At 45.8% G+C, this 13,432-nt stretch overlaps 1 protein-coding gene across 1 annotated transcript in view; it reads left to right on the top strand.

Annotated features, from left to right (window-relative positions):
* The window catches only part of LOC137098000 (cytochrome P450 3A9-like), a 33,620-nt gene that overhangs the window by 3,670 nt on the left and 16,518 nt on the right, over window positions 1–13,432 (top strand). Inside the window, exons 4-6 of the mRNA XM_067473642.1 lie at window positions 3,600–3,699; window positions 8,927–9,040; window positions 11,653–11,741. Of these exons, the coding sequence (XP_067329743.1) occupies window positions 3,600–3,699; window positions 8,927–9,040; window positions 11,653–11,741 (303 nt within the window). The remainder of the gene's footprint in view (window positions 1–3,599; window positions 3,700–8,926; window positions 9,041–11,652; window positions 11,742–13,432) is intronic.

Genomic DNA, 13,432 nt, shown 5'->3' with positions numbered 1-13,432 from the left:
GTTTCCTCTCCATTCTTCCCTGTCTGTGAAGCCCCCCATGATTTATCTCCTTGATCACACTCCCAACTATCAGACATCTTATTCCTCAGTAGGCTTGTGCATTTTAGCTGAACCTCGACCCGTTTCTGCTGGCTGGATTCTGGTAGACCCCCAAACCCATTTTCACACACCTCCCAAAAACAGGCGGGTAGCCGGATAGCCATTTTTGATCTGCAGCCGAAAAATACGGCTAGAACCAGCCCATTGGCAGCAATGGGAAACTTACTGAGGCTCCCCTTTCTTTTCCTGGGACCCTTTCCTTTTTTCTTTTCAAGGGAGCCTAGGTTTCAGCAACTGGTTTAAGGAAGCATCCTTCCTGGGACTCTTTCCTTTCTTCAAGGAAGCCTGGGTTTCAGCAACTGGTTTAAAGAAACATCTTTCCTGGGACACTTTTCTTTTTTTCCCTTCAAAGAAGCCTGGGTTGCAGCAACTGAGTTAAGGAAGCATCCTTCCTGGGACCCTTTCTTTTCTTTCCACCAAGGAAGCCTGGGTTTTAGTAACTGGGTTTCAGCAACTGATTTAAGGAATCATCCTTTCTGGGACCCTTCCTTTCTTCTCTTCAAGGGAGCTAGGGTTTCACCAACTGGTTTAAGGAAGCATCCTTCCTGGGACCCTTTCCCTTTTTTCCCTTTAAGGAAGCCTGGGCTTCAGCAACAAGATTAAGGAAGCATCCTTCCTGGGACATTTTCCTTTTTTTCCTCTTCAAGGGAGCCTTGGTTTCAGCAACTGGTTTAAGGAAGCATCTTTCCTGGGACCCTTTCTTTTCTTTCCATCAAGGAAGCCTGGGTTTCAGCAACTGGGTTTCAGCAACTAGTTTAAGGAATCATCCTTCCTTGAACCCTTTCATTTCTTCTCTTCAAGGGGGCCTGGGTTTCAGCAACTGGTTTAAGGAAGCATCCTTCCTGGGACCCTTTCTTTTCTTTCCATCAGGGAAGCCTGGGTTTCAGCAACAGGATTAAGGAAGCATCCTTCCTGGTACCCTTTCTTCCCTTCAAGGGAGCCTGAGTTTCAGCAACTGGTTTAAGGAAGCATCCTTCCTGGGACCCTTTCATTTCTTCTCTTCAAGGGGGCCTGGGTTTCAGCAACTGGTTTAAGGAAGCATCCTTCCTGATACCCTTTCCTTTCTTCTCTTCAAGGGAGCCTGGGTTTCAGCAACTGGTTTAAGGAAGCATCCTTCCTGGGACCCTTTCCTTTCTTCCCTTCAAGGGAGCCTGGGTTTCAGCAACTGGTTTAAGGAAGCATCCTTCCTGGTACCATTTCCTATCTTCTTTTCAAGGGAGCATGGGTTTCACCAACTGGTTTAAGGCAACATCCTTCCTGGGACCCTTTCCTTTTTTCCCTTTAAGGAAGCCTGGGTTTCAGCAACAAGATTAAGGAAGCATCCTTCCTGGGACATTTTCCTTTTTTTCCTCTTCAAGGGAGCCTGGGTTTCAGCAACTGGTTTACGGAAGCATCCTTCCTGGGACCCTTTCTTTTCTTTCCATCAAGGAAGCCTGGGTTTCAGCAACTGGTTTGAGGAAGCATCCTTTTGGGACCCTTTTCTTTCTTCTCTTCAAGGGAGCCTGGGTTTCACCAATTGGTTTAAGAAAGCATCCTTCCTGGGACCCTTTCCTTTTTTTCCCGTTAAGGAAGCCTGGTTGGTTTAAGGACGCATCCTTCCTGGTACCCTTTCCTTTCTTCTTTTCAGGGGAGCATGGGTTTCACCAACTGGTTTAAGGGAACATCCTTCCTGGGACCCTTTCCTTTTTTTCCCTTTAAGGAAGCCTGGGTTTCAGCAAATGGTTTAAGGAAGCATCCTTCATGGGACCCTTTCCCTTTTTTCCCTTTAAGGAAGCCTGGGCTTCAGCAACAAGATTAAGGAAGCATCCTTCCTGGGACCCTTTCCTTTCTTCCCTTCAAGGAAGCCTGGGTTTCAGCAACTGATTTAAGGAAGCATCCTTCCTGGGACCCTTTCCTTTCTTCCCTTCAAGGAAGCCTGGGTTTCAGCAACTGATTTAAGGAAGCATGTTTCCTGGGACCCTTTCCTTTCTTCCCCTTCAAGGGAGCCTGGGTTTCAGCAACTGATTTAAGGAAGCATCCTTCCTGGGACCCTTTCCTTTCTTCCCTTCAAGGAAGCCTGGGTTTCAGCAACTGATTTAAGGAAGCATGTTTCCTGGGACCCTTTCCTTTTTTCCCTTCAAGGAAGCCTGGGTTTCAGCAACTGATTTAAGGAAGCATGTTTCCTGGGACCCTTTCTTTTCTTTCCATCAAGGAAGCCTGGGTTTTAGCAACTGGTTTAAGGAAGCATCCTTCCTGGGACCCTTTCCTTTCTTCCTTTCAAGGAAGCCTGGGTTTCAGCAACCGGATTTAGTCAGCTTTCATAAGACACATGATGGCATTCTTCAACAGGCAGGGCTCACAGGGAAATCCCATGTGAGCAGCACGTGGCAGCCTCTTTGGGCACCGCATGATGCTGAATAGGGGAGGAGGATCCGTGATTGGCTGCCATGTGGTCCAATAACGGATGAAAAATGTGACAGTTGGGCCCTTGCTGTTATGGCCATCTGACCAAGCCGAACAAATTGGCCAAAGCAACCCAACTACTCCGAATCTGTGCAAAAGCCTATTCCTTGGCATCTCTAGACTCTTAGACTTTACCTGGTGAAGTTAGACTCAAGTCAGTTGTGACTCACTTTTGATTTCTGTATGGGTCTACTCCTTTTGGAATGCAATTTTCCTGCTTCTTGGCAGGGGGTTGGACTGGATGACCCTCAAGGTCTCTTCCAACTCAAGGATCCTATGATTCTACTCTAAGCATGGCTGAGTTTGGATCTTGTCCATAACTTCCCATCTTTGAAACATTTATTCAGATGTAAGGAATGGACATATTGTATTCTTTTTAAATAACTTTTTTACTTATTCATACCTTGGTCCTCAGACATAAGTTGTCTGCGTTTTTGGACTTCAGCTCTGAAAATCTGAGCATTGGATGAAGTGATTATGGTCTGGAGAACAAGCCCTATGAGGAGCAGCTTAAAGAGCTGGGCATGTTTAGCCTAAATAAGAGAAGGGTGAGAGGAGACATGATAGCCATGTATAAATACGTGAGAGGAAGTCATAGGGAGGAGGGAGAAAGCTTCCTTTCTGCTGCCCTGGAGACTAGGACGTGGAACAATGGCTTCAAACTACAAGAAAGGAGATTCCACCTGAACATGAGGAAGAACTTCCTGACTGTGAGAGCTGTTCAACAGTGGAACTCTCTGCCCCGGGGTGTGATGGAGGCTCCTTCTTTGGAGGCTTTGAAACAGAGGCTGGATGGCCATCTGCCAGGGGAAGACCAGGTGTTTGAACATACTGAGTTTAATGTAGTTTGGAATGCATTCTGTGGTCAATGTAGATGCATATAATGCAGTTCAATGCAGTTGCACATTGCACTGAACTATGTAGATGAAGCCTGAGAACCACTGGTCATGTTGCAGCTGAAGATAAGGGATCACATTCCAGATGCTTTCTACAAACTGTTGCATTATATATCCAACCAAGAATTGCAAAGACTTTTTCTTCTTTGTTTTGGCCCTTAGGCTATTTGATGGTCGCCAACCAGTGATGGCTATTTTGGACCCTGCCATCATTAAAATAATCTTAGTGAAACATTTCTACACCCATTTCACCAACCGCCGGGTAAGTAGCTACAAGGAGGTTTCCTTTGATAACCAAGCTCCCATTTTAAAGATGAGTATGCATTTAAAAATATGAGGGTTGAATGAAAAGTAATGCCTCCACCTTCGTAACTCCTCAATAGATGACAGTACTGGTATGCGACAGCCCCCCTCGATGGACTGTCACCTTGTCGTGGTGAGGGGGCTTGCGTGTTCCGATGAACCTGTGGGCACAACAACTGGAGTCGTGCACTCCCAGGAGTGGCCGCGGGGGAGGTCCCAGACCAAGCACAGTCCGAAGACCCAAAGACCTCAACGGCGGAGCAGGCGGAGGATAACATGGCACATGTTACAACGGCTGCGAAGGCGGAAGAAGGCTGCAACAGACTGAGAAGCCATGGTCATTGTGTTAAACTACATCACCAGTGGAACCTCATCTGCGAAGACTGTGTGTTGTTCAGTTGTGCACTGACCTCCACACATTAAAAAAACCCACGCACAGGCGTCTTCCAAAGAAAATAAAAACCAAGCAACCAAAGTCCCATGGCGATCAGCGAGTGGCGACGGGGGCAGGACTGTGAAATCTGGAAGCCCCTAGTCACAGACTGGCACATGGGCGGTGGGTACGGACTCAGTTGTTCTACCTCAAGGTCCGAGGCAGTTGAGTAGTTCGGCAGCTGTATCCGCGACTGAGCAGCCCTTTTTAGGACCCACTCTGCTCACCCCACACGGGGAGGGGGCTAGAAAAGGTGCCCTAAACATTGTCTGCCTCACTTATCCCTGACTGGACTGCCGCGTCCAGTGGGGTCACCATCCTGCGGCCAAAAAAGAAAAATGAACTTCGGTACGTGGAACGTACGGACACTGATGGACAACAGTGGCAGTGAACGCCCCGAACGCAGAACTGCCATCATTGCAAGGGAGCTGGGACGCTTCAACATCGACATAGCAGCCCTTCAGGAGACCCGGAGAGCAGGAGAGGGACAGCTGAAGGAAGAAAAAGGAGGCTACACCTTCTTCTGGAAGGGACTGCCCGAAGAAGACCAAAGAATGCACGGAGTTGGCTTCGCTATAAGAAATGATCTGATGAAACATCTGTCTGAAGCACCCACTGGCATCAACGAACGACTCTCCACCCTCCGAATTGACCTTGCCAAAAACCAACGGGCAACCATCATAAGTGCCTATGCACCAACACTAGACGCTGATGAAGACATCAAGGAGAAATTCTACTGTCAGCTGGACACCGTCCTATCGGGGATACCGAAGGAGGACAAAATCATCCTCCTGGGGGACTTCAATGCAAGAGTCGGGCGAGACTTCGACCTGTGGCCAGGCACCATAGGAAAAGACGGGGTTGGAAACAGCAACTCGAATGGCATCCTGCTTCTCACCAAATGTGCGGAGCACAACCTTGTCATCACCAACACGCTCTTCCGCCAGAAAAACAAGTTCAAGACATCATGGAAGCACCCCCGGTCAAAGCATTGGCACCTCTTAGACTATGTAATCACACGTGCCAGAGACCGCCGTGACGTACTCCTCACAAGAGCCATGACAGGCGCTGACGACTGCTGTACCGACCACAGGCTAATCCGATCCACGATGGCTATCAAGATCGCCCCCAAGCGCAGACTCCAAGGAAGAAAGACAAGGCGCAAAATGAACACCCAAGCCCTTCAGGAGCCCTCCAGGCGAGCCCATCTCCAATCAGCACTCAAGGACCATCTACCCACAGTACACCCCGAAAATGTTGAGGAACATTGGAACAAACTGAAGACTTCCATCATCCAAGCCTGCGAAGAAACTATTGGATACCAAGCCAAGAAACATCAAGACTGGTTTGACGAAAATGACATCGAGATCCAACAGCTAATCGACAAGAAAAGGAAAGCCTTCCAAACATGGCAGAGAGACATCAACTGTGCTGCTAAGAAAAAGATCTACGCCAGTGCAAAAGCTGAGGTCCAAAGAAGGACAAGAGAACTCAAGAACATCTGGTGGACAAAGAAGGCTGAAGAAATCCAACACCTGGCAGATACCCATAATGCTCAAGGATTTTTCAAAGCCACAAAGGTCATCTATGGGCCAAGAAACCATGGCATACAGCCTCTACGCTCATCAGACGGAACCAAACTCCTGAAGGACCAAAAGTCAATTGCACTACATTGGAAAGAACACTACCAAAGCCTCCTGAACCGCAGCTCCAATGTGACTGAAGAGGTCCTCTCACAAATCCCGCAACAACAAACCAGGGATGAGCTTGCAGCACTGCCTAGTTTGGAAGAAGTCAGCAATGCCATCAGCCAACAAAAGAACAACAAAGCCAGCGGACCGGATGGGATCCCTGCTGAAATCTTTAAAGAGGGAGGACCTGCGCTGACACACCAACTCCACCAGCTCATAGAAAAAGTGTGGGTGACCGAGAAAATCCCAGCAGACTTCAAGGATGCCACCATCATCACCCTCTTCAAAAAAGGGGAAAGAACAGACTGCGGAAACTATCGAGGTATCTCCCTTCTAACCTCTGCTGGAAAAATCCTCGCAAGAATCCTTGCAAACCGCCTTCTGCCCCTCTCAGAAGACACCCTCCCAGAATCCCAGAACGGCTTCCGCCCCTCCAGAGGAACCGTGGACATGATCTTCACTGCACGACAACTCCAAGAAAAATGCAGAGAACAAAATCAACCTCTGTACATGGCATTCATCGACCTTGCAAAGGCATTCGACACAGTGAATCGCAGCGCTCTCTGGACCATCCTCCAAAAAATCGGGTGCCCAAGCAAATTCGTGAACATCCTGCGGCTCCTCCACGATGACATGATGGCAACAGTCTTGGACAGCAATGGCTCCCAAAGTGACCCATTTAAGGTAGAATCAGGTGTCAAACAGGGATGTGTTATTGCCCCAACTTTATTCTCCATCTTCATCGCCATGATACTTCACCTTGTTGATGGGAAGCTTCCCACCGGAGTGGAAATCATCTATCGGACAGACGGCAAGCTATTTAACCTCAGCAGACTGAAAGCCAAAACCAAGGTCACAACAACATCTGTTATAGAACTCCAGTATGCTGATGACAATGTCGTCTGTGTGCATACAGAAGAAGATCTACAAGCCACTCTCAACACCTTTGCAGAAGCATACACAAAGCTTGGCCTGTCACTGAACATCGAGAAAACCAAAGTGCTGTTCCAGCAGTCACCAGCCGTCCCCTCTCCAATGCCAGAGATACAGCTTAATGGTGTAACATTAGAAAATGTTGACCATTTCCGCTACCTTGGCAGCCACCTCTCCACCAAAGTCAACATCGACGCCGAAATACAACACCGCCTGAGCTCTGCAAGTGCAGCATTTTCCCGAATGAAGCAGAGAGTGTTTGAGGACCGGGACATCCGTAGGGATACTAAGGTGCTTGTCTATAAAGCTATTGTCCTCCCAACCCTGCTATATGCCTGTGAGACGTGGACTGTCTACAGACGTCACATGCAGCTCCTGGAACGATTCCATCAGCGCTGCCTCCGGAAAATCCTGCAAATCTCCTGGGAAGACAAGCGGACAAACGTCAGCGTGCTGGAGGAAGCAAAGACCACCAGCATTGAAGCGATGGTCCTCCAACATCAACTCCGCTGGACAGGCCACGTTGTCCGGATGCCTGACCACCGTCTCCCAAAGCAGTTGCTCTACTCCGAACTCAAGAACGGAAAACGGAATGTTGGTGGGCAGGAAAAGAGATTTAAAGATGGGCTCAAAGCCAACCTTAAAAACTCTGGCATAGACACTGAGAACTGGGAGGCCCTGGCCCTTGAGCGCTCCAGCTGGAGGTCAGCTGTGACCAGCAGTGCTGCAGAATTCGAGGAGGCACGAGTGGAGGGTGAAAGAGAGAAACGTGCCAGGAGGAAGGCGCGTCAAGCCAACCCCGACCGGGACCGCCTTCCACCTGGAAACCAATGCCCTCACTGCGGAAGAAGATGCAGAGCAAGAATAGGGCTCCACAGCCACCTACGGACCCACAAGGAAACCCATGATGGAAGACCATCTTACTCGTCCAACGAGGGATCGCCTAAGTAAGTAAGTAATGCGACAGTACTGGTACTGGCTTGTTCAGTAGCCTCTCCTCTACAGTTCCATTTTGGTGGGAATCTTAGCATTGAACGGTTGTGTTGTTAAAGCGCAAAGTATGGAACCCTTCATAGTACAAGGGTTGAATGAAAAGTAATGCCTCCACCTTCGTAACTCAACAGGTGGCAGTACTGGTATGCGATAGGTACTGGCTTGTTCAGTAGACTCTCCTCTACAGTTCCATTTTGGAAGTTTTAGCATTGAATGGTTGTGTTGTTAAAGTGCTAAGTATAGAACCCTGTGCAGGTGGTCGGTCAATGCGACTTAAGCAACGTGCAGTCATTGAATTCCTGACAGCAGAAGGTGTCACCCCAAAGAAGATTAATCAGAGAATGCAAGCTGTTTATGGTGATGGTGTTGATGTGAGTACTGTGCATTGTTGGGTGAGAAAGTTTAAAGATGTTGGGGTGGGAACATCTAATTTGTGTGACAAACAAAGAGTTGGACTTCTTGTGACAGCAACCACCGAGTTTCACAAGCAAAAGGTTGACAGATTGATTCAGGACGATCGTTGTATCACTCAGAGAGACATTTCATGCATAATTGGCATTTCACAAGAGCGTATGGGTCACATTACTGCTTTGCTTGGCTATCGGAAGATCTCTGCACAATGAGTACCCAGGATGCTGATGCCTGAAATGAAAGTGCACAGACTTGAAACTTCAGAGAGTGGATCTCACCACCGTACGACATCCTCCTTACAGTCCAGACTTATCATCGTCTGACTTCCATCTGTTCCCGATAATGAAAGAAGATCTGCGGGGACATTATTATGTTTCTGATGAAGATGCTGAGAGAACTGTGAGACACTGGTTGCGGAAAGAGAGTGTCGACTTCTTCCATGACGACTTCAGAAACTTGTTCATCGTTGGCAGAAATGTATCCAATTGTCTGGAGATTATGTGGAAAGTGCATAGTGGTAGTTAAAGAGCACATTCTAAGAATTGTTTCTGTGTTTGATTTATTAAAATATTCCCATCCAAACCCAAGTAACGAAGGTGGAGGCATTACTTTTCATTCAACCCTCACATATATGGCAAAAAGATGTTCTGAATTTTTAAAAAGGAGGAGAATAATAGATGCAACTGACACCCCTTATTGTTTTCTTTTTGACTTGGCTTTTATAGGACTTTGGGCTGAATGGAGAGCTGGATACTTCAATAGCCATAACTAGAGATGAACACTGGAAGAGGATCCGCACCGTCCTGTCTCCAAACTTCACTAGCGGGAGGCTGAAAGAAGTAAGCCATGGAAGCGACCAGCATTGTTATTGTTATTTGTCATCAAGTTGGCTTTGATGTACAACCAACACTTGGAATCTGTAGGCTCCTCAATTGACTCAATCTCCTTGTGATGCCACCTTCCACTTTACTGAGCATGATCACCTTGCCCAATGAACCATGTCATCTCATGAGATGCCCAAAGATTATTATCAAAGCCTCCATTTAGTCATTTTGACCAGTCATCAACAGCTCCGCTAAGATCCTGTCGGCCAAAAAAAAAGTCATAAACTCCATCTTCCAGATAAAATCCAGATTATCTGCTTTGAACTGGATTATATGGCAATGTAGACGCATATGTAGAGCCATAGACAACTCTACTGACTCAATCTTCTTGTTGTGTGGCCTTCCTCATTTCCTTCTATCTTCCCTTTTACTAAGCATTATTGTCTTTCTCATTGAATCAGGTCATCTCATGGGATGTCTAAAGTGAAATAGTCTCACTGCCATATAATCCAGATTATTACCAAAGCAGATAATCCACATTATCTGCTTTGAACTAGATTATATGAGCCTACACTTCCATGTAATCTAGATTATTATCAAAGCAGATAATCCATATTATTTGCTTTGAACTGGATTACATGAGTCTACACTGTCATATAATCCAGATTATTATCAAAGCAGATAATCGACATTATCTGCTTTGAACTGGATTATGTGAGTCTACACTGCCATGTAATCCAGATTATTATCAAAGCAGATAACCCACATTATCTGCTTTGAACTAGATTATATGTGTCTATGCTTCCATGTAATCCGGATTACTATCAAAGCAGATAACCCACATTATCTGCTTTGAACTAGATTATATGTGTCTATGCTTCCATATAATCTGGATTATTATCAAAGCAGATAATCCACATTATCTGCTTTGAACTGGATTATGTGAGTCTACACTGCCATGTAATCCAGATTATTATCAAAGCAGATAACCCACGTTATCTGCTTTGAACTGGATTATGTGAGTCTACACTGCCATGTAGAAAATAATCCACATTATCTACTTTGAACTGAATTATATGTGTCTACACTGCCATATAATCCAATTCAAAGCAGATAATCTGGATTTAATATGGCAGTGTAGAAGGGGCCTCAGTGCAGTTGATGTCTAACATGACACCCCCCCCCCCCCCCAATTAGAGATAGTAACTTATAGTTTTGCTAAGGGCAAGGACACCAGACTGGATAATAAGGGTTAAGCCTTGGTCAGATTGGTGTGTATCATTTAATCAAGACTTTATGCCCTATGTTCATATGTTTACAGCAGAAAGTAACCAATTTATTACTGAAAATCATGCCACAAAAGTATTTGACTTTTTCCACCTGAGGCAAAACCTGGGCCCCTGATGGTCCCCCATCTCACAAACAAGGGTCTCTCTTTCCCCCTCATGGATATATTTCCCTTTATGGACCTTCCTATGAATAATATGAACTATGGACACTGGGGGAGGGTAGTTGGGTTTACTCTCTGTATTATGATGTCTGTATTTTCATATTTTCTCCTGTATTTCTATATTTCCCCCTCATGCATCTGACCTTGCCCTGACCCTTTTTGCCCCTTCCCCTCTCCTTGAGGAATTACATAAGGAAGTTGCCCTGCCTCTGAAAAAGCAATCTGCGATCATGAAAGCCCCTTACCTTTGGACATTTCTTGCATGGACAATAACAAAGGAAATATCTTTCTTGACTTCAGAGTTGGGCCATCAAGAGGATTTTCCCTTGGCAGACTTTTTAATCATATAACAATAACAAAAGAAATTTTTTCTTTTAAATCTCTCCACTAAAGACATTCACCAAAGTCTTCCCCTTTGTGCCTTATCTGATCGCAAGGGGAAAACTCGGATTAAGTGATCAATGCTTATTGCAGACCCATCTTAAGACAATAGCCTCGGTTTTTCTGGCAGGCCGGTTCCGGACTCGTTAAACCTACAGACATTAAACTCCATAATCCACTCAAGAATGCATTGTATCCCTTTGTCCTGCCTCCCTCTCTTCTGATTCGCTGGAGCGTCAAGGCTGCAGAAGCCTCCTGATTGGCCCAGGCGCGCGGAGGACGGCCAAGCGTCCTCCTAGCTGTTTGCGCGACAGCCAATCCCCTTTGAGCTGGGCGAGAGGGGAGAGCGGGAATTTTGAAACTCACAACTCTGTCTTTTCTATTAAAATGGCATTTATTTCTGTAACCACATGCTCTGCTTGACGAATTATCGCGGCTTTGCATCCTTTTCAGCTGAATCGCTAATAAACCTCAGTGGCACTTTCTTCAACTTTGGTGAGATTCGTTTTGGGAACTTAGGGAAAATAAATTGCTTAAAATTAGGCTTCTCTTTGCTCACCAATGTAGCGATCCCTCTTTGGTGGGGGCGCAGGGTCTCTCCTCCTGGGGTAGACCCTTCTAAAGTTCCTATCGACTTCACAGTCATTTTGGCATATGGGAAATGTTCAGACTTTGGCATGTTCAGACTTGATGTTTTCCTTTATTTGTTCTTTTGGCAATCCATGGAATCTATAACACTCACTTCCACTGCCAAACTTCAAGTGAATTGATATTCTTCATATGGTGTGTTTTTCAGATGTTGCCCATCATCAACCATTATGGGAAAATGTTAGAGGAAAGTGTCCAGAAGAAAGTAGAAAACGAGGAATCCATAGACTTGAAAAAGTGAGTAATTCCTGAGCAAAGGTCATGTGACTCTCAATTTCAGAGGAAGGCAATCACATGTCTATCTTTAAAGTCAGTTTGGTTGCAAATCCCTACTCAGAAATAATGACGATAATGAGGTTAGGCTTAGCACAGATGGTTAAACCGCTAAGCTGCAGAAAATCCTGGCGATCAAAAGATTGACAGTTCAAACCCGGGTTGGGGTGAGTACCTGCCATCAGCCCTAGCTTCTGCTCACCTAGCAGATCGAATACAGAAATGTGAGTTGATAAATAGATACTGCTTTAAGCAGGAAGGTAATGAAAGGCGCCCATAAGGACGTACTGGTGATTCGATCGGGTGGACATCATCAGACAACAAAGCTCCTTGGCATGGAGTCAAGCACAGCCTCCAAATGGAAATAGGAAAACACAGGGAAAGCCTTTACCTCTGTTTATGTATTGTCTGTCCTTGTTTATTGTATAATAGCATTTCATGTTTCTTGTATATGTGTTCTGTAATCTGCCCTGAATCCCCTTGGGGAGATAGAGCAGAATATAAATAAATAGAAGTGTGCTTTTCACCTTAAGAACAGACAAGCATCCCGAGCTCTGAGGATCACCTGGGAAGGAATCCCATTGGAGCACTGCAGCACACACAAATACCTGAGAGGCACTCTGGACCACACTCTGACCTACAAGAAGCACTGCTTCATACAAAAAAATATCATACAAAAGCTGACTGGCACAACCTGGGAATCACAACCAGACACAGTGAAGACATCTGCCCTTGCGCTTTGCTACTCTGCTGCTGAGTATGCAGCCCAGTGTAGAATACATCTCACCATGCTAAAATAGTGGATGTGGTTCTTAATGAGACATGCCACATTATCACAGAATGTCTACGCCCTACACCACTGGAGAAATTGTACTGTTTAGTCAGTATTGCACCACCTGATATCTGCTGGGAAGTAGCAGCCAATCAGGCATGTAGCCAGGGGGAGGGGGGCTTGGGGGGCTTCAGCCCCCCCCCCCCCAAATTCTGATGGTGGTCCACGAGAAGGTCTTACTGTTACATTATTTAAACTGTTATGTTTATTCATATCATGATCTGATCACCATGCTCAATATATCCCATATGCATGGGGGTATTGGGGTAATGATACAAAAGGTTTGCTAGGGTAGACCCTCTTTCACTCAGATGCAGCCCCCCCGAACCAAATTCACCCCCCCCCCAAAACCAAACTCAGCCCCCCCCCCCCCCGGAAACAAAATCCTGGCTACGGGCCTGCAGCCAATAATGAAAAGACCAAGACAGTGACATTTCCAGCCCAACCCCTGTTTAGTAGGGCTGGGCGGTTTCGTTTCGTTAATTCGTAATTCGTTAAAAAATTCGTTAATTTTTCAATTACAAAACGATAACGAACCAGTCTGGAGCAATTTTTTTAAAAAACGAATTTTTAAATCGTTTTGTAAATGTTTTGTATTTCGTTATTGTATTCGTTTCATTATCGTTTTGAGGTCGTTTCGTTATTATTTCCGCATGTCTGGGGCAAGTTTTATAGCTGTTTTTGGTTTTCTAAGGGTTTTTATAGTTGTTTTTGGTTTAATTAAGCTTCAGAAGTTCCCCCTGTCCCATTTGGAGGTTTTTTAGCATATTGCGCGGTCGCGTCCACCATTAACGAATCGATTCGTTATTGTTTCGGAAATCGA

The sequence above is a fragment of the Anolis sagrei genome, chromosome X, assembly GCF_037176765.1.
Source record: "Anolis sagrei isolate rAnoSag1 chromosome X, rAnoSag1.mat, whole genome shotgun sequence".
Taxonomy (NCBI): domain Eukaryota; kingdom Metazoa; phylum Chordata; class Lepidosauria; order Squamata; family Dactyloidae; genus Anolis; species Anolis sagrei.
The sequence above is the reverse complement of the archived record's forward strand: the minus strand, read 5'-3'. Positions and strand labels throughout refer to the sequence as shown.